We start from the raw sequence: 26,977 nt of genomic DNA on the forward strand, positions 1-26,977 counted from the left end.
ACTTAGAAATCTAATTTCTATAGTTTTTCCTTTATATAAATCTATAATTAATAAGAATATTCAGACATATTCAGAAATTACCTTACTTATTATTATATTAATTTTAGTGTATCATCATAGTTCATAAATATTTTTATAACATAATGTAAGAAAGGATAATCTTTAGCCTCATGAATAAAAAAGGCTTATATCCTAGTATAATTCAAGTCTTACGATATATTTGTGCTCTCATTATTACTAATCACTGGAAACTTAGGTTGGTTTAAGCAATGTGACAAAGTAGCTCAAAATCTCCTGTTTCATTTATAAAAACTTCAAACTATGTCAGTCACAAATTTATAAACACTTTACTCATATTATCTGAATAATCAACCATAGTACTCGTAACAGAGTCTTTTGTATATCTATCTCCCCAAGGATCAATAAACAACAAAAGGTTGTTAAACATGCGTCTATTACAGAATGACTATGTCAGCACTTTAGGAGACAAAACCGTAAAATAGAAGAGAGCAGTTCAGGTTTCAGAAATCATCTAATAATTTGCAAGCATAAAAAATGTATGTATAACCCATTCAATGATTCAAGTCATGAGAATATTTTATAATCCTATATTTATACTAATCATTACTTAGTGAAAAATAAAAAGTAGAATTGCTCATGTAGACAGTTTTGTTTAAACAAACCCATTTTTCAGTTGAAGATATAATAAATGTACTTATATGACATACTTGTGTATTGTACTTTATATAATGTACTTAATTTCAATTTTAAAATTAAATTGTCTTTAAAAGCATGTAAAATGATTTTATATTAACTATTCAGTAAAATGTTAAATGTCATACACATTTAAAAGATACATGCACAATTTTGGAGCGAATTATTATCAATGTAATTTAGATGTATTACAATCTCTACTTACCTGACTCAAGAATTATTAACAATTTTGATTTTAATTTAGGAGACATTTGTATAGTAGTAGCTACTCTAAGAATATTTAGTGATAGTTAATCTAAAGTAAGTACAGACTTTTGTGTAATACTTTGGTGGATTTTATGAAAATGTGATAACTGGAAATTTTTACTCTTTTTAAATAGTATTTTATATTGATACCTGTAAAATACAATAAAATATAATATAAATAATATATAATTTTATTAAAAATTTAGAATATAAGGATTTCTTTTATCATGGATTCATAATTTTTTCATTTGTTTAAACTTAATTTATTATTACATTTTAAATGTAAAAATAGGCCCTTTAAAAAAATTACCCTGATTTTTCTACTCATGCTCAATATGTGACATAAAATAGTATCATTTTTATTCTTTATATCTGTCTTCTATAAATGGCTTGTGTTATTAATCTTATTTACACTTTATTCTTCTTGCACCCTGAGGTAAATCTGTGTCTCTTAAAGAATATTTATGTCTTTGAAATTTAAGTACAGTTGCTGTGAAAAGAAATGTAGCCTCCTAATTATGCCCAGAGCAAACACCTAAGAGACCCAGTAGAATCATAAAATATAGGAAACAGGCATCTTTGCAACATGGCCTCTTAAAAATGGCCTGTTTGGCAATCTGACAAATTGTAAAACTTTATAATAACAGATCCTCCTACCACACTCATTGCTTAGTTTTTAAACTTCTGTGATTCTAAAATAGAATAAATTCATTTCATACCTTTGTTATTTTGCTATAGATTTCTGGAAATACTTTCAGTTATGCTTTTAGAGTCCCTAAAATAATCTTTTCATGCATTTAAAATTTTCACCCTATGTATCTTAGGCTGTTTAGCGTAATCTAAATTTAACACTTTTGCTATTGAAAGGTGTTGCAACTTTGAATGAAATTTAAATGACTTCTTAAGATATTAGTAATATTTTGATACAGAAAATTTCATTACTATAATTAAGATGATAAAAAGATGTTTTATTGTAAATGACATATATACCAAGAATCCACATTTACTTCATAAATTTCTACATCTAGAAAACTGGGTAAGGACGGGGAAAGTTGGGAATGAAGGCCCCAAAAAATTGGAAGGAGGCATTCTAATTTGCTTGTAATTGTTTATAGTCAATCTAAAATATAGTTAGGAGCTATATTTCATAGTCATTTGTAGACACTGTAAGTTATTGCCCTGAAATTTAAACAATGTGGCATTTGTAGATTTAATCATTCAGCAAATTAATCAATGCTTAAATAATTTTTATATGCTAAGGCACACTGTATATGTCCATTAGAGACATATGATAACTATTATAGTTGGAAATAAGAACAATATTTAGACCAGTGGGAGAGGAAAATTGAACTGATACAGGCTTGAGTTGTCAGAGACAAAGATAATATTAAAAACTCTCCTGAGGGTTTCTGGCAAATTATACTGCTGGGAATTGAATAGGTCCATAAAGAGGTGAATAAGTTGGTTCCTCTGATCTCTAGAAGTTCACACTACAGTGCAAGAGATCAACTTTAAACAAATAATTGTCACTCAGTGCAATAAATGCTGTAATAAGTTATGTGGAAGCTCAAAAAAGGGAAATATTAAAACTCCTGAACTAGCTGTGGGAAAAATTAAAACACAGGCTTTATTTTTGTGTAAAGGAGGAAGGGCTATGCATTCCAGTCAGAGGGGATGACAGGTACATAAATACAATGTTGTAACTAAACAGGACCTCTGAGGTTCGGGGAGGAAGGTGCAAAGAGGGGGTTAGTCAATTTTAACCTTGTGCGTATACCTCTCTTGGCTTTGCTGCTTCTCCTCCTCTTCTTCCCCCTCCTCTCCTCCTCCCCCTCCCCTTCCTCCCCTCCTCCCCCTCCCCTTCCTCCCCTCCTACCCCTCCCCCTCGTCCCCTCCTCCCCCTCTTCCCTTCCTCCCCCTCCTCCCCTCCTCCCCTTCCTCCTCCTCCCCCTCCTCTTCCTCCCCCTCCTCCTCCCCTTCCTCCCCCTCCTCCTCCCCTTCCTCCCCCTCCTCCTCCCCTTCCTCCCCATCCTCCTCCCCTTCCTCCCCCTCTTCCTCCCCCTACTCCTCATGATCATTATCATTATCATCCAAGCAGTGCCTCAAACTGGTTACACTGTTTGCTCAACACAGTTGTATCACAAAATGTGCCTAGAGTTTGGGAGATTCACTGAGAATCATGAGATACGAGACCAGAACTTCTGTGGGGCTAGATTGTGACTGTCTTTATATGCCATTTTAAATACTAGTTGATCGTTGAGGGGGTCCTAGAAGCTCTGGTTCTTTGAGAGTCATTTTGTACCAAAGCCACAGGATTTGTATTAGTCCTATACAATTCAGTAGAAGTCACTAAATAAATTAGTGAATAAATGCATTAAATTTAGAGACTCCATGTTTCCCTTAAAGTATCCCATTGAGGGAGTAGATGCTTGTCTTTAAGTAATAAAGGTCCTATGAATTTCTAAGATTTCTTGCAAACCTCCATTTTATCCTAAGATATAGATGTCACTTTTACATTCTATTCCGTATTATGGCCATGCTTTTTTAATTCGAAAAATACTGCATATCACTAGGTAAAAATTATATCCAAGAATATAAGACAGCTTTACCTCATGGCATTAAATGCACTCTGACTCATTGTCTACCTATCACTGAAGGGTGTACATACCCTCAGATTGCCACTAATGTGAAGTTGGCACAGTGAAAAGAGCATTAGTGTCACACAGGTCCTTTCTCTCTTTTTCAAAAGAAAAGAAATAATAACCATTTTCAGCAGTTCTTAGTGAATAGCAGAGAAGTCTCAACTATTTATGATTACTATTAAAACATCATTAAGAATTCTGGGTTAGTCCTGTATAGTAGAAAAATTTACACCAGCTACTTTGAAATTTATGAGACATTTAATATGTTTTTTCTGTTAGTGATTGTAATTCATTATTCTGGTAAGTAACCAAGAAGTTTGGCTTCTCTTCTTTGGAAAAGTACTTAGAGCAACATCTCATGTGTTTAAAGATTGAAAATCCAGTTATGGAAAACAAAATTGTTCTACCAATGATAATTTGATTTGAAAATCTATACTGCATTGTGGGAATGTTACATGTTAATTGTATATATTTTATGTCATTAGAGCCTCAGAACCTGCTTTTAGTTTATAATTGATAAGATTAATTTTAGAACTTTTTTGGTGTCAATAATTTCTTAATATAGCTTTTTTATCATTTTCCACCCAAATGTCTGCGTGAATCAGTAACCCAGAAATTTAGAGGCAGTGTAAAAATGAGCAGTTATTTGAGCATATCATATAAAAAAGTCCTCATGATGACCTGACCTCTGGTTCTGTATCACAATATTCAACAACTACTCAACACACAACCTACACTCCAGTCATGAAACTACTAGCAATTTCTCAAACACATCGTGCTTTCTCAGCTCTTGGCTGGCAATGTATTACTTCTCCACTCCTCTCTGTCTCCCCCTTGGCATGCCCTGCCACAGCAGTCAGCGTGCTGTCTAACCAGTGATAATTGAAATGAAGGACTTGAAGTGAAGGAATTAAGATGTCCAGTTATAAAATAAATAAGTCATGGGGATGTAATGTATAGCATAAGGAATATAGTCATTAATATTGTAATAACTCTGTATGGTGACATGGTAACTAGACTTGATTATGGTGATCATTTCAGAATGTATAAAAATATCGAATTACTGTGTTGTACACCTAAAACCAATATAATATTGTAAGTCAGTTATACTTCAGTTTAAAAAGAGAATTGTATTTGATGTATGACGATAAAGTAATGACACCAGTATTATATAGCAAGTCACTTCTTCCAAAAGAATGCCATACTCTACAACAGAGAAACAGAATGATTATTTCCATATTGTTGCCATTACCCAAAATAATTTTAAAGCTTTTGGAATTGCCTTCAAAACCCATTTTACATTATTTTAAATGTTGTTTAGAGTGGTAAATAATATTTTTATTTCATCATAGGTGCACGTCCTAAGACTAGCTAATTCACTTTGAAAGAACTGCTTTTGCAGATTCAAACATGTTGCTTCCATTTTCATGCTGTAAATCTTTTCTTGCTTCCTTAAGCTACACAAAAATTTTTGTTAATACTAGTTAACTTTTTTTTTATGAATATTTACTTGCCCATGTGCATTTTATATACCTGCTTTTATTAATAAGTATTTTATTCTCATATTATAACCTGGGAAATGATTGAATAAATTTTGAATAATGAAATAATCTAGATTGAAACTAATATTGATATTTTGTATATGTATGTATATATACATACAGTCATAAGATTATTTTGAAACTCAAAAAGTGAAAACACTGAAAAGCAAAATACGTCATTGTTTCTATGTAATTCCAAGTCTATTCCTAAACATCCTAAGAGAATTTTGTTCATGGAAATAACACTTTGATTACTTTTTAAATTTTAACTGGAGGTTTTTTAAACACAGATAATGGTTAAAGAGAATATGTGTACATGGTTTTCTTTTTAAGGAAAAAGAACGGTTAAAGCAAGAAAAACGTGATGAGAAAAGATTAAATAAAGAACGTAAACTAGAGCAACGAAGATTAGAATTAGAAATGGCAAAGGAACTAAAGAAGCCTAATGAAGACATGTGCTTAGCAGACCAAAAGGTAATTTATCATGTAAACCATTTCATTAATAAATTTAATTTTTTCTGTGTTCTCACCTGATTCCTTTGCCAGAGCTGCCATTATGAAAGCCTTGTGTTTTTAGCTGGAGCAGCAGTGGATTTCCAAGTCTAGGTCAATCTGTCTCTCCTGTATGGCCACGAGTAAACCTCTCCAGAGCCCTGTGCTGATAATGGCAGTTCTTAATATACAAATGGATCACTGCAAACCTTTTTAATTTAAGTAGAAATACTGCAGAAATCTACAAAAATGAATTATAGAAATAGATAGGATTTCTGTGTTTCATGTGGTCCTTTCCAGGCATTTAGTTACAGAAAGATCTAACTCCTCCCTCATGCCTCCATGGATACTTAAATAAATTAGGATTTATAATCTATAACCTCCTTCAATGCTTTAGTGATGTTAGCTAACTATTGAGTATGTTTAGTACATGCCAGGCCCTATGCTAAGTGCTTTAAATGAGTTTTCTCATTTAATCCTCACCACAATCCTATAGGACTGGTATTTATGCCCATTTACAGATGAGAAAACTTGAGACACAGAGAGGTTAAGGAACTTGCTCAAGATTATACAGCTCATAAGTGGCTACTTGGATGCAGTCCCCAGTTTTTTAAACTCCAGAGCCCATACTCTTTGTGATCCTGAAAGCCAAGAAATGTGTCCAAGCAAAGTACCTCATGTGTGTTTTCTCTTCCATCATGCTTCACAGATTTATAATGTTGCTAAAATACAGAAAAGTAGCAACTTGGAAAGAGCAAAATCACCATGATAACTGGCATGATTTCACATACTTATGAATAGAAATCAATTATGTTTGGCTATAGTTAAGAAGATAGTATTCCTAGAAAATTATACAATAATGCATATCATATCTATAATACTGTCTCAGTAATAGAATATTATACTTGGTCAACAGCATCTATATTTATTTACATGCCATATAATATACAGATAGTGCTTGTCTCTTGATTATGCAAGCTCTTTTCTAAAGTGCTTAAAGCAAACTTTTAGTGCCCAAGTGGAAAATTTAATGATACTAATATTCTATTTATTTACCTAGCATAAATGCTTCTAAATAAAAATGAAAGTATACATTCTAGTTTTAGTCAATTGGATGTTTAAAATTTCCTAAGCATAGAATGGGTACAGTGGTTAGTCAACACATTTAATAAGCTCCTGGTGAGCAATTTTTAAAATCCTAAGTGAGCTTTATTTTCTTTCTAATCCTAAATGATCTTTTTTTAATCCTAAATTGTCCTAAGTGATCTTTTATTTTCATTTAAATCCATATGCACTATATCAAATATGTGTAAGTCCATTTTAAGCCTTACTTTCGTTAGCTTTGTTATATAAATTTTTAGAATCATATGGAAATGTGTATGTCTGATCTGATTCAGGAAAAAAGAAGACTCAGAATTAAATGGTTTTCATATGTAACAAAAGATTTGTATGATATCAACAATTGTCTATAGTTCTGTGTTTCCGCCCACTATTAGTAGAAAAAGTCTTTGGTTAGTTATTTCAGCAAGCACAGAGTGGAGGAAACATTTTTTTTTTTTTTTTGAAATTCACGTTCTTTTTATTTATTTATTTATTTATTTATTTATGACTGTGTTGGGTCTTCGTTTCTGTGCGAGGGCTTTCTCTAGTTGTGGCAAGTGGGGACCACTCTTCATCGCGGTGCGCGGGCCTCTCACCATCGCGGCCTCTCTTGTTGCGGAGCACAGGCTCCAGACGCGCAGGCTCAGTAGCTGTGGCTCACGGGCCCAGTTGCTCCGTGGCATGTGGGATCCTCCCAGACCAGGGCTCGAACCCGTGTCCCCTGCATTGGCAGGCAGATTCTCAACCACTGCGCCACCAGGGAAGCCCAAGGAAACATTTTTGAACAAGGACAAATTTAGATAAATAGAAATATTTACAAGCCACATTTTTCTCAGTCAGAATTGAAAGTACTCTTATTGAATCCCCTTCATGGACAAAAATGTTTTTAATTTAGGTTACTTATTTATTTAACTTTTAAAATGTCCATAACAACTGATAATACAATTTAGTCATTAAAATGTTAATATGTGAGCATATCTGAGAAATAGCAAGAGAGCTCTCTAATTTTAACACTGAAATTCAATGTTTCGCTATATACGGGAAACCTAAAGACTGATAGTTGCAGTATTACTGGGTTCTTGATAGGGTCATGGGTTCTGGTCAGTCATTAGCCAAAGATGGTACTCTCTCCAACCATACAGCACACAGATGCACACTGTTAACTTCTGAGCTCCCAAAAAAGTGTGAATTATAAATCAGTCTACATCAGTAGAAGAAACTATTGCACGTGCCCTACTAACTATGTCCATGTTAAAGTACTTTTGAGATGTTTATTTCTTATGTTATCTGATTTTTGGTCCAGTTGTATAACCTGTGTTTTATCAATACGTAAGTTAAAATTAGTATTCTCTTTTGCAGAGATCTAAGTTCATGTTGAGTTCTACCAAAATTTATTAGTGGTTACTTGTGTTCAGGATTCTATGCTTAGTACCATGAGGTTATAGAAATGCCCCCAGGGAATTTACAATCCAGAGGGGAAAGCCACTGGTATAATGCAAGAGAAAAATAGCAACTTACTTTACTTCAGGAGATACAAAATCATGGCTTTTTGAATTACTTTTTCTCTTTTCTTTTCAGCCTTTGCCAGAGTTGCCTCGTATTCCAGGACTTGTTCTCTCTGGAAGTACATTTTCAGACTGTCTCATGGTGGTGCAGTTCTTACGAAACTTTGGTAAAGTTTTGGGCTTCGATGTGAATATTGATGTTCCAAACCTGAGTGTTCTTCAAGAGGGATTGCTAAATATAGGGGACAGCATGGGTGAAGTACAAGACTTGCTTGTGAGGCTCCTCTCAGCTGCTGTATGTGATCCAGGTCTAATTACAGGATACAAGGTAAAAAAAAACCAAAATATAATTTTTTGAATTTGTACTATCAGTGCATTGATACTCTCAGTGCTGGCTTTAGTGTATTAGCAGAAGACTGTATAGACAGATCCAATTTTTTCTACGTAACTTCTTACAAAGTTAAAGGTAGATTGGTACAATTGGTGCAAACTTAGAAAAACCTGGTTCATAAAGCCTAAGGAATGTAAATCATTACCAAATTACTTTTTTTCCCTCTAGCTTTTGGCAAAAAGCAATCTGATTTAAGGAAATACCTAAGTGATATTCATCAAAACAGAGAATTCTTAATTCATAAAGCAATTAACTTATGTGTGCCTTCTGAAGTTATACTGTGTTCTCTCTCAAACACTATGAATAACCGAGGCTAATCAAGGCCCCTACAGACCAGCATGTTAAGATACTGTACTGCTAGGTGGATACGCAATAAGTCAAATTTATCTTAATTCCAATTAAGATACACATTTCAGTCAGCTTTGCTCTAGATAATGTAGAGAGAATCTTCCAGATGCACCTGTTACTTTTTTTTCCATCTCCCTATTCATTCAGCATACTAGGCAATAAAATCCATGACACCGTCGAGCAAGAAAACACATTGATAGTACTTTTCAACCTCTCCCCCACTACTACTGGTAGAGCCTGGAAAAGCTTGGGATAGTGTCTGTAGTCAAAGAGGGTATGGTGAGACCATTTTTAGCCACAAGTTTACATACTCTTCTCCCCACCGAACTTTTTAACCAAGGGTTTGAAGAAGGAATAGAAAAATTACAAATACTTGAAAACTTGTCTATCATCTGTTGACTAAATGATGTTGAACGTCATGTTTTATCGCCACTTCATCAAAAATGTGAATAAAGCCCTTGTCAGTAATACCTAAATCATATAATACCAGTATTTAAAAGTCTTATTGTTTATATCTTATGAGTCGTTGTGGTCAATACTGATAAAAATGCCAACCTTTTATAGGCCAAAACAGCTCTTGGAGAACATTTGCTGAATGTTGGTGTGAATCGAGACAATGTTTCCGAGATTTTGCAGATTTTTATGGAAGCACACTGTGGACAAACTGAGCTTACTGAAAGCCTGAAGACCAAAGCTTTTCAGGCTCACACTCCAGCACAGAAAGCCTCAGTTCTGGCTTTCCTGATCAATGAACTGGCGTGCAGCAAGAGTGTGGTGAGGTAAGCATATGCCCAGACATTTCTGGTGATTCTTTTCTGTTTTGAATTTGTCTGGTCACAAAGTAATACAAATTGCTCATAGAAAATTTTGAAGTTACAGACTACCACAAAGAAAAAGATTAAAATTACACTAATCTCACCATTCAGAGATGACTACTGCTAATAATGTTTCAATGTATTTCTTTGCAGTCTATTAGAAAAGAAATTTTGAATCATACTGTGTATAGTCTTTGTAACCCGTTTTGTTTATTTGGTAATTTTGTTATTTATTTGTATACTGAAGTGTAAACAGTTCTTTCTTGCTATGGCTCCAGAATCCAGCACTGTTGCAAAAACCTAGAATTTTTCTTTGATCTTTTGATGATAAATGACTACCTGATTTTCCTTAGTAGCTGCCATTTGTAGAATTATCTACCTACTTTTTATCATGTGCTGATACAATCTTAATTTTATTTATTTATTGTGTATTAATTTGCACTTTAAAAAAGAAGTACTTAATCTCATTTCAGAGTCAGAGTAAGTCCTCCACTATAGTATTTGAAGATTTGGTGAACAAATTCCATGTTCATCTTGTTCTTACTATTCATTATTTTACAGATTTTAATTATGTAACTTTTATTCCTTTACCTTTCTAGGAAAATAATCAATCCAAACATTTCAGAGCCATGCATTTCTACCATTGCTGGGCATCTTTAAGTTTTCTATACATCTCTTAGCTATGTATTAATATAATTTTTCATTTGTTTTTGCTATTCATTGGCAATCATCATTTGTACTTACCCCAAAACTGCATCATTTTGCTTACCAAATTAATGTATTGCATAATGGATTAATATATGTCTTCTAATAAACTTTTGCATTGGCAGTGAAATCGACAAGAACATTGATTACATGTCAAATTTGAGGAGAGATAAATGGGTGGTAGAAGGTAAACTCCGCAAGTAAGTCATGTTTTATTAAAACTAATACACTGTTTTCCTTTTTTGCAAGTTTCTGAATAAAACATACAAATTGCAAAGGTAGAATTTAAACTTTATTTTGTCTAAGAATTAGAAAAGGTAAAGCTTAATTAAGCTGAGATATGAAACTAATAAAACTCAGTGCCAGAATTTTCAGTAGACAAAAGATATAATGAGATTCACTGAGCTCATATGCTTCAAACTTAGAAGAAAGTCAATTTATCTTTTTTCTTTCAAAGAAGTCAAGCAATCACATATTCTAAGGTTGTTGTTGCTATCAGGTTACTTTTGTCATAAATAGAATCTGTTTGGAACTACTACTTTTTTCCTTAATTGCTTTCTAATTAAAATTTGCTTTTACAGAGAGCCTAACATATCCAAATGTATTCAGCATTAAAACTTAATTAGCTTCCTTCTAAGAAATATAATGCTGAAATTATTCAACTTCTGTGTTAAGAGGATAGTTTCTTTGCAGTAACTTGAATTGAAATTTTTTCAGTCAGATAGTATAGGATCAGGTCTTATCACTTGGCCATTCCTGAGTTAATCTTCTCAGTTTTCTGGTTTTTTAAAAAATGTATTCTAATTCCAAAGAGATAGCCAGAATAATTCTTGAATGTTAATATATTTTGTAATTTCTGGGAACATATTTCTTAAGTTTCCTTCATTCTAATTTTTATTGTCATTCATTTATTGATTACTGTGAGAGAAATACCATAAGGTATTTTTGCTTACAACTCATAGTATGCTCTTCAAAAAGTATAAGAAGAAGTCTTTTCTTCCATATCATCATTTTTTTCATACTTAAAGGCTCAGAATCATTCATGCTAAGAAAACAGGCAAAAGAGACACTTCAGGTGGCATTGATCTTGGAGAAGAACAGCATGCATTGGGCACACCCACTCCAGGACGCAAACGAAGAAGGAAGGGAGGAGATAGTGATTATGATGATGATGACGATGATGATAGTGATGACCAAGCTGATGAAGATGATGAGGATGAAGAAGATAAAGAAGACAAAAAAGGAAAGAAGACTGAGATCTGTGAAGATGAGGTAATCAAATTTAGGTTGATGTTAATACTTAACTAATATTATATAACGTATTGAAAACAACACAGAATTTGAAGTCAAATAGATTTGGGTTTGAATTTCGTTGTGGCGCTTGACTCAGTTTCTTCATCTGAAAACTGAATATTATAAAATTCACCTCAAAGTTTTTTGTGATGGTTAGGTAAATATTGAGTAGAATGCAATGCCTTCTATACATAGAGGGCATTTACATTGAATAAAAGAAGTTAAAATTTTCTGTTTATATAATGAGAGTTCTCCAGAGAACTATTCAGATTCTTAATTTTAGGTATCCTTTTTCATTCTATTAACATGCTATCTTACATTTATTTTGTACAATACTTCATGCCTTAAAAGTGTTGTCAGGTTTAACGAAACTGATGTATTTCTCAAAGCCCAGTTTATTAAGTGCCTAGCTCTAGGCTTTTTTTCTTTTCTTTTTTTTTTTTTTAGCTCTAGGCATTTTTGATCAAAGTCCCCTCTCAATTTACAGTCTCACTGAGGAAGATTTACAGTAAGAAAATGTAATGTGTTAAGTGTTAACTGCTTTGATAGCGGTATTTACAATGTACTAGGCAGGTACGAAGGAAGGACTTTGAACCTTTCTGAGGAATAAATTTTCACAAAGGCTTTCTGGACTCATTAGCTGAGGCTACAAGTTGGGCTAAATGTTAACCTAGAGAAGAATCCAGGAATCCATGGAAGAATCTTCCAAGCAGAGAGAATAACATGAGCGAGGGCGCAGAAGACTTGAAACCACAATGTGCTTTAAGGGACTTACAAGTGCTCTAGTGTTACTAGACAGCTTCACATGCCACAACTGTGAACTCGGATTTTATAGTTTTGTGGTAATAGGAAGCCACTGAAGGATTATAAGTGAGGGAATGACATGGTCAGACTTGATTTGTTCATTGGCTCACTATGGCAGCTCTGTGGAAGATAGAAATAGATTTGAATAGAGCAAGGTCAGAGGTAGGACGATCAGTCAGGAGATATTGCAGTAGCTTAGGTGAATTGTGAGGGGTCTGAAACTGGACTAAAGGAAGGAAAGGATTCAATAAATATTTAGGAGGAAAAATGAGTAGTATTTGAAGATGGACTGTGTAGCTTGATGGAAGGAGAGGTAGGCTTGACTCCAGCTATCTGGCTTGGGGACTGCTTGCTCTGCTGTTGTTGCCATTAACTGAGACAGAGAAATCAGAAGGAGCAGAGGAAATAGATGACAGGGGAGGAGGGGAATATGGAACAGATAACTGAAGACAGGAAATGATGGTAGGTTTATTTTGCACATGTTGAGTTTGAGGTGCCTGTTCAGAAGCTCAGCGGTCAGTTGGGTTTAAGAATCTAAAGACTGGAGAAGAGTTCAGTCTTGAAAGTGTAGATCTGGAAGTTATTAGCACATAGACAATAGTTTAAAATAATGAGTTGGATAAGTTTGCACAGGGGGATTGGTTTATTAATTAGAGTAGTGGGCTGAGGTTGGAACCCCAGGGAATGTCAATATTTAAGAAGAGCCCACAAGGCTTCTTGTTGAAGAAGGAACAAAGAGGTAGAAAATGGGTCAGGGATTTCCAACACCAAGACCACCTCCAGAGTCAGAGTGATTCTTCACTAGGATGACTCACAGAACTCAGCATCTAGTCATGCCATGGCTATGAGTTATTACAGCAAAAGGAAACAAAGCAAAACCAGCAAAGAGAAAAGGCATATGGGCCAAAGTCCAGAGGAAACCAGGCCCAGCTTTCAAGAGTCTTTGCCCAGTGGAGTCACACAGGATGGGCCTAATTCTCCCAGCAGTGAATTGCGACAATCTGTGAAATGCTGTGTTCTAAGGAAGCTCATTAGAAACGCTGTGCCCAGAGTTTTTTATTCAGGGCTGGCCACATAGGCACCCTCTGCATAGCGTGTGCCAAAATTCCGGATTCCCAAAAGAAAAGTAGGTGTTCAGTATAAGCCACATTGTTAGCACAGTTTAGGTCCAGTGAGCTATTCTTATCAGTTAGGGTGGGGGAACCCCCCAAAATTCAAGTTCCCAGACACTAGCCAAGGGCCAACTTTGTAAGCCGACCTTTGAAGGGCCTACAATGTTAACTCTCTTCTACACATGTAATAATAATAAAAATCAAGAAACTTGAACATTTTAAAAAGGAGGGAGTGATAAACAGTGTTAAGGGAGCGGGAGCCTAGTGTGATGAGGACTGAAAGTGTTCGTCGTATTTGGCAACACAGAGGTCATGGTAACCAACACCAGCACCGTTTCATTGGAAGGGTGAGAGCACAAGCCAGGCTATGATTGACTGAAAACAATAGAAAGTGAGAAAGTAAACTTAACTGTTTCAAGCATTATGCCTCAAAAGGAAGGGTAGTTCCTAGAGGCGGACAAAGACCAAGGATTTTTCAGATGCGGAAGGTTTGAGATGATTTTTGGTTGAAGGGAAAGAGCCAATTAAATAAGAGAGGGGCACTGAAGATTAAAGAGATGAAGAGAATAATTAATGGTATAAGGTCTCTAAAAATATAGGAGGGGATTCAATTAAGGTAAAGAGGGGGGCTAGCTTTGAAGAGCAGGCTAAAGGGGAAGAAGGCAAGGTCACAGAGGTAGGTGTGTGTGTGTGTGTGTGTGTGTGTGTGTTTAAGGGAAGCTACCATAAGCCATGGAAATGGACATATATTAACGGGAGATAAAGGTTGATGTTTACCTTTTACCAGAAAAGAATGCTAGAAATATTGATAGGGTTGCAGAATGGCATTCAAAAAACAATATACAGCCAACTATTCCTTCTGCCCTTGATGCCAGGAGTATTTAGCCAAGGAAGTCTAGATAGAACTCTTTTCCTTTCTTGTATCAACTCAGTACTGCTGGAGAAATAAAGAAGACTTAGAGAGATGAATTATTGATGGAATGTGTGAAAATAATATCTAATCAAGACCAATGACAAATTACTGAATCAAATTTTTTACTAAATCTGGATAATAATATAATTTATAAGATCGTGTGCTATACAATTCTCATAAGTAAAAATAGCATAAATACAAAATGTTTTCATAAATTCCACCCCCCATGTTATATTTTAAACCAGAATGATAAAAATCGTTAGAGTGAGCTTTACTTCTTTTAAGAGTACCAGGCTGAAAAGGAGACTACATTGAGATTCCTTGCAGAAATTACTTCATAATGTTGTATTTCTGAAACCACTTGATCAAATACTTTCATGCTGTGACAAATAACGTGAAGGGTATATAATTTGGGTATCAGAATTGTAATTACGCAAAGATACTATTTATAACCAATCTGCTTCATTTGGCAAGTTAGAGCTGTTTCCATAGCAGGAATTAAACTTTTCTGACCAATACTAATCACCTTTTTATAGAAATAGCATCCCTTTTCAGCACTTAATATTATAAATTGTTTTAAGGTGTTAACTCTCATAAATTTGACAGCCTTGTGTTGGGACTTCAGTATCTTCTACTGGGTGGTCATCCCACTAAATCGGAATTTATTTACAGAAATTATGTGTTTCACCTGGCCTTTTTCACATGGAGAATTAACAAACTATGCATTTTTTTTTCTCTAAGGGAGATAAAGACTGTTAACAATCAGTACTAATGATTTAAACATCATTTTTAATATTTTAAGACCAGATGTGTCATTTAAAGTAGTCATTTTTATTTTTTATGAATGTTGAATTGCAGAGTTAATTAGAGTGATCAAAATCCTGGCAAATGTGTATCTTGTTATTAATGTGAGAAAACAGTTTAAAAACATTTGAAAATAATGAATATTTTAGGACCTGAGAAACCAAATTAGCATTTCCTTTAAATTATTTGAGAGTTTTTCTTTCTCATGAAGAAGGGGTAACCACTTATCAATTTCCTAATAAAATTAAAGGTTAACTATTTAATGAAACTTATTGATAAGATTATGCTCTGAAAATAGGTCTGGCCTCTTGATTAAAGTATAGGTAGAGTGTCAGTAGCTATACTCCTTAAAGGACTAATTGCAGGAGCCTTTCCATTGAGACCTGTGTGATCCCTTTCAATTAGAAGATACTGCCCTGAGACTAAGTCACAGCCCTCTGTCTCCAGGGTGATTCCCTCTTTTCTTCACTCTTCATTCCTTCAACACATGGACTCTTTCCCTAATACTTAGGTTTGTGTTGAAATCTATGTGAGCTTTAACCTCACAAGTTGCTGTGGAGGAGGTTATGTGGACAATTAAACTTTGATATGTAGTGACACATACAACAGCCTTCTCTTCTGCTTGGGAAACCATGCGGAACCATGGCAGGGATAGAGTCTGCGTTCTTAGCTTTGTTGTTATTGCCTTTCTCTCTGGCCTTTCAAATTCCTTCATATCTCTTAAATTATAAGGACTGTTAGCCAAAGCTCCTTTAAATAAAACTTTAGTAGATATTTTACTTCTTTTTCATCATAAGAAAAGTCTTAGAACTGGTAGTTAGCTAATTTGGCTGATACATAGCTACTTTGATGTCTTATTTCAAATATTTGTTGATTGAGTTGATTTTTATGTAAGCAAATTATCAAACATCCTGCTGGTCAAACAATCACTGTACAATCATATAGCTATTAAATATCTATTTAATTGAAGAGTCAAGGTTTAAGGGTCATTGAGCCTGTTCTCTTTTAAATAGAAATGATGTATATATGGAATCTTAAAAAAAAAAAAAAAAGGTTCTGAAGAACCAAGGGGGGCAGGACAGGAAAAATGATGCAGACATAGAGAATGGACTTGAGGACACAGGGAGAGGGAAGTGTAAGCTGGGACGAAGTGAGAGAGTGGCATGGACATATATACACTACCAAATGTAAAATAGATAGCTAGTGGGAAGCAGCTCATAGCACAGGGAGATCAGCTCGGTGCTTTGTGACCACCTAGAGGGGTGGGATAGGGAGGGTGGGAGGGAGGGAGACGCAGAGGGAGGAGATATGGGGATATATGTATATATATAGCTGATTCACTTTGTTATACAGCAGAAACTAACACAACATTGTAAAGCAATTATACTCCAATAAAGATGTTTAAATAAATAAATAAATAAATAGAAATGATGTTATTATTACCACAAATAATATGCCTAAATGCCTTTGTAAATTGGTCCCCTAAATTTGGGTAAAGAGTAGATAGAGAATGGTAAGACTATTGAAGTTTTCCTTTCACTTCCTTCTGTTGGCGAGATAACTATACTGGTTTAGAAATATCTGTTCGTGAGAGTGGTTGGTGGCAGTGCGGCTTTTTTAAAAAGCTTATAGAAAGTGAACATCAAAAACAATTGCTTATGTTTTTTAAACCTGAGATGTACCTACATTTTCTAATTAAAGGACAACTTTCAGAAAGAAGGAAAGTAACCTTATTTATATATTATGTACCAGGAACTCTGCTAGTTGCTTTCAGATCTGTTCTTATTTAGTCCTCACAAAAATCCCATGTTACAGATAATGTTATCACAAGATAATGTTATCACCAATTTACACATTAGGAAACCGTTTTAGAGGAGTTAAATAATTTGCCTATATGAAATTGTGCAGCTGAGGTCCAAAGAAGCACATATACTTTACATTATGTCATGCTTTCCCTCTAAAACATACACTTTGGGTATAGCTTTCCTATATTCATTTTGTAGAATGAAAAATTTTATATAATCACAAGATTTCTATTTATGAAATCAGTACTCTATATAGTAGGGATTATTTTTCTTCTAAAAGCTCAATGTGTTCAAAATATAACTTACCCTTTTTTGCTCTAAAATGACTCTTCCAGTTAATAATACCAATATTTTTGCAGTTTCCCAGATTTAAACCCTTAATAGCATAATTTACTCCTTCCTTCATCTCCCTCACCCATTTCTGCCTCGTATCCGTGAGCTGCCAGGACTTAACAGTTCTAACTATGTACTATCTCATATCCATCTCCTTTTCTCCTTTTCTATTTCTTTTATCCTAGTACGACCCACATCCTCTTTTCCTCTTGAATCATTGCAACAATTCGCTAACTAGATTTGCCAACTGTACTCCTTTCCCTGCTCCAGGCCATCTTACAACTATTACCATACTAATCTTTGTAAAGCATACTTCTGATATTTAATCTCCCTCAAAGGATCATATTATTGTCCATTGCCAAGCACTTACAGCTCTAGATAATTTAGCCCTAAACTCATCTGTGCCTCATCTCCCCTCCTTTCCTCTTCAGGTCCAACTCTTTCCGAAATGCCCTGTCCTCTTTTCTCTGATCAATCAACTCCTAACAATTCTTCAGTAGCTAATTAAAACATAACTTCTTCCATATAGCCTCTCTTGGTATAGGTTCCCACTAGAAGTAATCTCACCCTTCCCTGAGCTCCATGACTCTTAATCTCTACCTCTCTTGAGGTCCTTATAGCTTTCTGCTGTTTGGCAGTTTTTATTTATTAGTGTAATGTTTTATGTGTCTCCCTACCAGATTAACACTTTATCGAGAGCAAAAACTGAGTCTTATTCATTTCCATGGTGCCTATCCTAGTACTTTGTATATAGGAGGCTTTCATTAAATATTTGCTGATTGACTGAATAAATAAATCTTAAAAACAGGTAAATGATACTGTATTTTGTTATGTATAGGATGAAGGTGACCAAGCAGCAAGTGTTGAAGAGCTAGAAAAACAGATTGAAAAACTGAGTAAAGTAAGCACTTTTCAGATTACAGTTTATATCTTTTTTTTTTTTTTTTGCAGCATTTCAAAAATCCACCTTGTATGGGATTGGTTTTTCTGGTTGCTAAATAAAAACAAGCTTTTTGTAACTAACTAAAATGAAGAGCTTTAGAAACATTCTCACAATTAAACCTTAAAAGTTTAATGCCAAGGTTAAAAACCTGCCTGTTAAGACATGGTACTAAATTTCACCAGGGCCTCTATTCTTCAGCTCTTCTTTTAAGTATAAAATACCAATAAATGCATGGTTTTATTTCTTGGAATTAATTACTTTAAAAATTCAGTCGAATTTTATGATAATAGTTTCAGCAGCTCATGTTTTATTTTATATTAGTATATTTGTGGATTTTATTTGCACTGGATTTGTAAGGTATAAATGTTTATGAACTTCTCATTAAAAATTGAATTTCAGTAGGATTAGTGAAGTTTTAGATGAATTTTTTGTTTTAAAAAAATGAGTTTTAAAAAGTATTATGAAATTGATATTATGAGATACCTGTATACTATAGCCATGTTAGATTCATCACAAATTTATCCCAAAATTTAGTCATATGTTACCTAGGTTTACAACATGAGTATAAAAATAGGCAAATAGAGGTCTGGTCAATTACATATATGAGTATTATTTGTTACATATTGTAATCAATAGAATTAAGCCAGTTTGCTTTGGCTTAATGAAATACCTGGTCACACTGTTTATTATTAAGTATAAGACATGCTTTACTATACGATACTTGATAAAATAAACTTATCTCTTTAATCCATGGCAACAAAAATATTCCATTTACCCTCAAAGTAATTTCTATCTTTATAAGTATAACTAAAATTGAAGTCAGGCTTGTAATATTTAACCCTTTTGCTATCTTTTCCCAGTAGTGAAATTTATCTGCTCTAAAGGCATAATAAGTGTAAAGTCGCTTATGTATTAATTTTTAAAGCACTTAACATCCATAGCTTAATTATATGCATCATTTTTTAACAGCAACAGAGTCAGTACAGAAGGAAGCTCTTTGACGCTTCTCACTCTTTACGTTCCATGATGTTTGGCCAGGATCGTTACAGACGCCGGTACTGGATTCTTCCCCAATGTGGGGGGATTTTTGTAGAAGGCATGGAGAGTGGTGAAGGTAGGAACTATTAATCTGTTACAAAGTAATATAAGGAACCATATTTTTAAAAACCCTGTTACTCCTTCAATATATTTTGTGCTTCCAGAATCAAATCTGCTTTATGGATAAACATTGTAAAACCTTGATTCCCATTCCTTTTGAACTCATACTGCCCCTTGCTCTGATAAATATTCCTTCTCTCTCCATGATTTTTCTTCTGCCACTCTTTCTGACATCAAACATGAACTATTCTTTTTCTTTAGCAGACAAAGGTCTTCACCTGTATTATCCTTTATAACTACATCTCCATTTCTCTTCCTTCCCATTTTCAAGTTTTCCAACATGTGGTTTTATTCTTTAACCTTCCCAACAAGCATCCATCCCAACAGTATCCCTGGAGGTAACTTGCTTCAATCTAAGACCCTTATTATAATCCTCATTCATCTTGAAATCTTGTTCATGTTTGAAATTTGTGATCACCTCCTCCTCCATTAAACTTCTTCCTTTCTTCAGTTCTGTATTACCACACAATTCTACAGTCTACCTTTGGATTTTTTTTTCGCTGGCTCCATTCCTGTTACATTAACTAGCACGTAACATAATGCATATACGTGCTCAATAAACCATCTGAATTGAACTTTTTAGAACTCTGTACCTGGACATTTCCAAATGTTTAAATTCTGATGGGGCCAAAAGTGTTATGTCAGTGCTTACAGGTTTTATGTCAGTGCTTACAGCTATACAGGGTATAGCTATTTCCTCATGGTGGTACATAGAGGCAAAAACTTCTTGCAAAACATTTTTTTTTGGAATACCCACTATATGCCAGGCATTTCTAGGTACTGCAGAAAGTTGAAAGATATAAAAAACATAGTCCATGCCATGTAGAAATTTAACAGTCTGTTGGAGACAGGGGATTGATTAATCACATAGACATCTAGAACAGAAATCATATAAAGTAGTTGTTTTTAAATTGATGTAGATGTTGATTTAATAGGGTAGTGTGGTGGGTTCTTTTTTTAACTGTTTGCTTAAAATATTTAAAAATAAAAGTATTTTTAAGCATGGAAAATATATTAATTAATTAAAATAATAAATTAAAAATAAATAAGTGGGACTAATCATATTAAAAAGCTTCTATACAGCAAAGGAAACCTTCAACAAAATGAAAAGGCAACCTATTGAATGGGGACAAATATTTGCAAATTATATATCTGATAAGGGACTAATATCCAAAATATATAAAGAACTTATACAGCTCAATAGCAAAAAAAAAAAAAAAAAAATCTGATTTAAAAATGGACAAAAGATCTGAAAAGACATTTTCCCAAAGAAGACATTTTCCCATACACAGATGGTACATGAAAAGATACTCAACATCATTAATCATTAGGGAAATGCAAATCAAAATTGCAGTGAGATATCACCTCTCACATGTCAGAATGGCTGTTATCAAAAAGACGAGAAATAACAAGTGCTGGTGAGGGAGGATGTAGAGAAAAGGGAACCCCTGTGCACTGTTGGTGGGAATATAAATTGGTGCAGCCACAATGGAAAATAATATGGAGGTTCCTCAAAAAATTAAAACTAGAACTACCATATGATCCCTTAGAAATCTAATTTAAAATGACAAAGCTGTGAGTCACTTGAGGGTGCAGAGCCTTGGTAAAGCTAAAAAGCAAATAAAGAAATGTCCCGGTGAGTGGCTTTGCCTTAGCTGTATTAAGAATCACCTGAGAAGCTTAAAAAAAAAAAAAAAAAGTGAGCCCTACCCCAGAACAATTAAATATCTTTCAATTTGATTAAGGGTCACGTCATTCTTAGTCACCTGGGCATGTAAACTTGAAGTTATCTAGGACATAAACTTTTCCTTCAAAATATCTGAAGTCAGATAAACTTTTCCTTCAAAATATCTGAAGCCAGTCTCTTTGCAACACTAGTGAAATCAGGTCTTTTTCAATATATATCTGAATTATTACCGCTGTCCTCAGCTTCTCTCTGTGCAATCCCCTCCTTCCATTGCATTCTGGCATTGTATCATGTCCCTACTCCAAAACCTCAAATGACTCCCTATTGCCTATAAGATGTTGAAATAAATCTGTATGTAACCTGGCATTCAAGGCCTTCTATAAATCTGACCTCAAAAGATCTTTACATGGTTCTCCAGTATGAATGTACATAGACCAGTCTATTTACTGTTGCTCAACACGTGTATTCCTCCCCCTGGAACTTCACTGTGCTCTGCCAAACTCTGTTCAATGTAATGCTAATTTGCCTTTTCTTCAGACATCTGAATTTTGCCCATCTTTCTTGATCCAGCTCAAATCCTAGCCCTTTTGAAACTCTTCTCTAGCTTATTTAAGTGGAACCAATTTTTACTATCTGTGAGTTCCTAGAAAACCAAATAATTATACCATTATCTTGGCACATTGATACACATACTATTTATTTATTTTACTTAAATTTTATAATCCTTGTATGTACAACTTTTTATTTTCCATAGTGTTAATAAGCATAGTACCTTATATACCTAGGCACACTAAAAATGCTTTAATTAAGAAAGTAAGTAAATAATTAATTAAACGTCTATAAGGTTTATAAGAATAGCTTATAGGAGACTTTCTTTTTTTAAATGTTAGGCCTCTCCAGTTAGATAGCATTAATTGAATTTGTAGTTGTTAGAACTCAGTTTCCATTCAGGCCCTACCACTTAACCTCCCTAGACTCTGATTTTCCTCTCTACAATAGAATTTTAATAGGCTCTGTATAAATTCTTTGGTTGTTATAAGGATCATGTCACATAATGAATCGAAAAGAGCTACAAGATGATATTTAACTATTAATTGTACCTTATACTATTATTTGGGTTCATTGCACAGTACACGGGAAAGGTAGGAATAATTTTTTACTTGAAGATTATTTTCTCATAAAATTTTTATTAATTCAGTGATTTGCATCTGCTGTATTATTCTAAGTGCTATGGAATTCATAAAATAAATAACAGATGTAGATTCCTTTTCTTTAATCGTGTTTACTATGCACCTATACTGTGCCTTGTACTGAGTACTGTGGAAATACAAAAGAATCAATTAACCTATCTCTATCCACAAAGAGATCACAGTCTAATTGGAAAGATATAGCATATATGAAGACAAAGAAAAAAAGCATGTAAATATGTAATATTATAGGCAAGTACTATATCTGAGAGGCAAGGCTGATAAGGATGAATAAGTACCAGCTGTTAGAAACTACCATGAAATAAGTGGGTAATGAAAGTTAATACAGTGTTACCAATATGCTTTTTTTTTTTTTTTTTTTGTCTGTGTTGGGTCCTCGTTGCTGCGCATGGACTTTCTCTAGTTGCGGCGAGCAGAGGGCTAGTCTTCGTTGTGGTGCACGGGCTTCTCATTGGGTGGCTTCTCTTGTTGCGGAGCACGGGCTCTAGGCGCATGGGTTTCAGTAGTTGCAGCACGCCGGCTTAGTAGTTGCGGCACACGGGCTCTAGAGCGCAGGCTCAGTAGTTGTGGCGCATGGGCTTAGTTGCTCCGTGGCGTGTGGGATCTTCCCGGATCAGGGCTCAAACCCGTGTCCCCTGCATTGGCCAGCGGATTCTTAACCACTGCGCCACCAGGAAACCCAACAATATGCATTTTTATATTCTGCTCATTTATCACTTTTTAAAAGTTCTATAAAAGCACAGTCTTTACTTAATAAAGTTAGATTTAATACTCATCTATTTAAAAGTTTAAATACACAAGTTTTTAAAAAATCCCTATAATATCATTATGATCAATAATATTACATAGAGATGATAATCAGATCTTGGATTACCTGTATGAGTATAAGGCCTGTGGAAAAATCTCCCACTTCTAGAGTGAGTGTATAACAAATTTTAGAACTGTTTGGAGTGAAGAGAGAATCAAAATTGACCCTCCTGTGGGTATAGCTAGCGAGTGTCATCTGGAAAGCAGGAGAGTATCTACATTTGTATCCATCCATTCATCTGTAGTATGAACAACAGGAACCTCCCAACCACCTACTGAAATCATGACAGGTACCAAAAAAGGAGAGGAATATTGAGGTATAAAAACTCAGGATCCTGGCATACCAAATAGAGTCTTCATTTCTGCTCTTCAACTCCAGGAACTTCACGAAAGTAGGAGGACCTTTATGAGGTATAAGCAGTATTCAAAGTAAAAACAGTCCAAGGCAGCCAGACCAGACAAGTCTTACAGAGGTCATTGTTGAAGGGGTTAGTGCAGGTATCTTTTATTTTTTTATTTTTTTTAAACACAACATGATTATATTTTAATACACAACCAAAATACAAAACACCATAGTAAATTGATGGCAATAAAATATAATATTGATATTTCATTTGCATTGCATGACAGATGGTTAACATCCTTAGTCATAAATGAGTTCTTAGAAACCAGTAACAAAGACATTAATAAACCAAGGGAAATTAAAACAAAAACAAACCAGAAGAAAATGAAATAACACAAGTGACTAGTAAGGATTAAGCATATATGAAGATGACTGAGCTGAACAATAACAGAAGAAAAGCAATTTCTTTGAAATATCATATTACCAAAGATTAAAAATTTAACATTTGTACAGTTTTAGGAAACATACCCACATAAACAGTGGGGGACAAGATTGATGAGGTCCCATCTATATAGTAGGGGAAAACCTAGTTTGGACTCAAAACTATAAAATTTTGGATATCCTTAGTTCTAGCAGTTCCAATTCATTGGAATTATTTCAAGAAATTAGTTGGATAAATTTACAATTTATATATAAACCATGTTTACTGCATAGAAAATGTGTAGCTAGTATATAGACCCCCCCAAAAAATGACTTGCATATTAATTTATCAGTACACCCAAAAGAATGTGTACAAAATTTCATTAATAGTAGATAACATAGATGCAAGTAGCAGAATTAGAGGAGGAAAAAAGGCATTTAAGACGTAAATGTCCCTGCCAATGCAGGGGACATGGGTTCCAGCCATGGTCCGGGAAGATCCCACATGCCGTGGAGCAACTAAGCCCGTGTGCCAAAACTACCGAGCCTGTGCTCTAGAGCCCGCATGCCGCAACTACTGAAGCCCGCTCTCCTAGAGCCTGTGCTCCGCAACAAGGGAAGCCACCACAGTGAGAAGCCTGCGCACCAAAACGAAGAGTAGGCCCCGCTCGCCGCAGCTAGAGAAAGCCCGTGCACAGCAACAAAGACCCAATGCGGCCAAAAATAAATAAATAAATGTAAAAAAAGAAAAAGAAGTAAAATATTATACTTCACAAATTTCCACATCCTTTGAAATTTTGAAAAAGATGATTTTTTGTTAATCAATTTTAAATTTCCCTGTGATAAGTGAAAATTTTAATTATATGCACTTAATACTTACGGGAGCATTGAAATGAAGCCTCAAAATCACACCATTCTGAGCTTCTCCGTGTAATCATGCTGCCATCATTCAAGCTTCTGAGATTTAGTCCAATGGCAACAATGAAAACAGTCAACATGCCTGGTTACAACTGGAGCTATCTTTTAGAATGCTGTTTCTGCATTCTCTACTGCCTGTGGGTAAGAGGGAGCATGAATCAGCCACCCAATACCATATTAGTAAGCCCATTGTTAAATGGCAGCAGCTGTGAAAAAAATCCCAATTGTTTGATTGTGTAATTCTGGGAAACTCCAATATATAACAAATATGTTTCAGTCTTAATAGTATATATGTTGTCTGCACACACAAGGGACACAGTAACTCCATATCCAGAAAAGGTGTATGTTATTCAGTGGCTAGAGGAAATCAGCTATCCAAAAGCTAACAAATGTCATGAGACTCTCTTTGTCAGAGACTTTAGTCACAGATACTTGTAGTGCTACTGTCAAATAGAGTTGACTAAACAGGGTTGTTAAATTATGAAATGAGGTTGCTCAGTACCCCTACCTGAATCTCTGCTTGTTTAAGAAATGCAATCTCGGGCTTCCCTGGTGGCACAGTGGTTGAGAATCCGCCTGCCAATGCAGGGGACACGGGTTCGAGCCCTGGTCTGGGAAGATCCCACGTGCCGCGGAGCAACTAAGCCCGTGCGCCACAGCTACTGAGGCTGCACTCTAGAGCCCGCATGCCACAACTACTGAAGCCCGCGTGCCTAGAGCCCATGCTCCGCAATAAGGGAAGCCACTGCAATGAGAAGCCCGCTTACCACAGCAAAGAGTAGCCCCCGCTCACCGCAACTAGACAAAACCCACGCGCAGCAACAAAGACCCAACACAGCCAAAGATAAATAAATAAATTTATTTTAAAAAAAAGAAGAAGAAATGCAACCTTTCTCCTCCAGGTATGCAACACTGTTGCACAACCTGGCCTTGTAAGTATAGCTGGGTTTTGGCAACATACCTGACCAACAGGTATAGAAGTTACCAGTAGAGGTCACAAAAAATAAGTCCAACTGATATGTGGGCATACTTGTGCAGGACTTAAATACCCCAGTCTGTCCATGCCAGGTATGCAACCTGAGGAAGGAATGAGTTCATGCAAAAGCTTTTGTAGTGATTGTGATTCTGGTCTTCCAGCCATAGTGAACATAGAATCCCAACCCCAGTAGGGAAATGTGTTTGCCACGGCTCTGTTGCATTCTGGAACAATAGATACTTGGTTCCTTATGTCTAGCAAGCCCATAAACGTTTGAGGCTGTTCTCCTTTCCAGCATAATGAACTGAGGAGTATGGTTAGTGATCCCTTGGAGGGGACCCCGGGGACTGAGCCCAGCCCTGGTCCTCCTTAAGTTAGAAAGAGCTTAGGTCAGGGAACAAAGAAGCCTGGCTTCAGGAGTTGAGTCAACTCATAAGGTGGAGCTGATGTAATCCCATTTCAAGAGAGTCAAGATAATGTAGGGTATTTCCCTCAGTTCTATTCTCTGAGTCCTTTTCTGAGGAGTGTAGAGGCCTTGAGATCTTACCAGATGGTTTGTGGGAGTGAGGCTTAATAGCTCTAATCCCTGAAGGAGATTCCTCACCAGGGACCTTCTCCGCCTAATCTTCTGGTGTCTCCCACTCTTCTAACAACTCTTCAGTATAGCATGTGAACCATTCAATATTGTGTCTTACCTCACAGGAATCTTTTTCACGGTCTCCGTAGGTCTTTCAAGTTTCTGAATAGGACCACATTCCCACACTCCAGGATTACACAACCATCAACTTCTGTCTTATTAATCCTTCTGCTTATGAGCAATACCACACTTAGTGGTGTGCGGGAGCCTCTGCCAGAAGTCTAGGCTGTCTTTGATTCTTTTTCCTTTTTATCTTCTCCTTCGTTCCTTTTTTCTTTTTATTTTGTACGGAAACCTGTACCACTTAACTAAGCTC

General features: G+C 35.2%; 1 protein-coding gene across 16 annotated transcripts in view; it reads left to right on the forward strand.

The window, feature by feature from the left end:
* BAZ2B (bromodomain adjacent to zinc finger domain 2B) overlaps nucleotides 1-26,977 on the forward strand; it is a 383,609-nt gene that overhangs the window by 325,352 nt on the left and 31,280 nt on the right. For all 16 annotated transcript variants that reach the window (XM_068545042.1, XM_068545028.1, XM_068545035.1 and 13 more), the window contains 7 exons: nucleotides 5,477-5,617; nucleotides 8,315-8,569; nucleotides 9,545-9,759; nucleotides 10,626-10,700; nucleotides 11,529-11,772; nucleotides 18,403-18,465; nucleotides 19,477-19,621. In XM_068545042.1, coding sequence (XP_068401143.1) covers nucleotides 5,477-5,617; nucleotides 8,315-8,569; nucleotides 9,545-9,759; nucleotides 10,626-10,700; nucleotides 11,529-11,772; nucleotides 18,403-18,465; nucleotides 19,477-19,621 — 1,138 coding nt within the window. The remainder of the gene's footprint in view (nucleotides 1-5,476; nucleotides 5,618-8,314; nucleotides 8,570-9,544; nucleotides 9,760-10,625; nucleotides 10,701-11,528; nucleotides 11,773-18,402; nucleotides 18,466-19,476; nucleotides 19,622-26,977) is intronic.

The sequence above is a fragment of the Eschrichtius robustus genome, chromosome 5 (assembly GCF_028021215.1).
Source record: "Eschrichtius robustus isolate mEscRob2 chromosome 5, mEscRob2.pri, whole genome shotgun sequence".
NCBI classification, from domain to species: Eukaryota; Metazoa; Chordata; class Mammalia; order Artiodactyla; family Eschrichtiidae; genus Eschrichtius; species Eschrichtius robustus.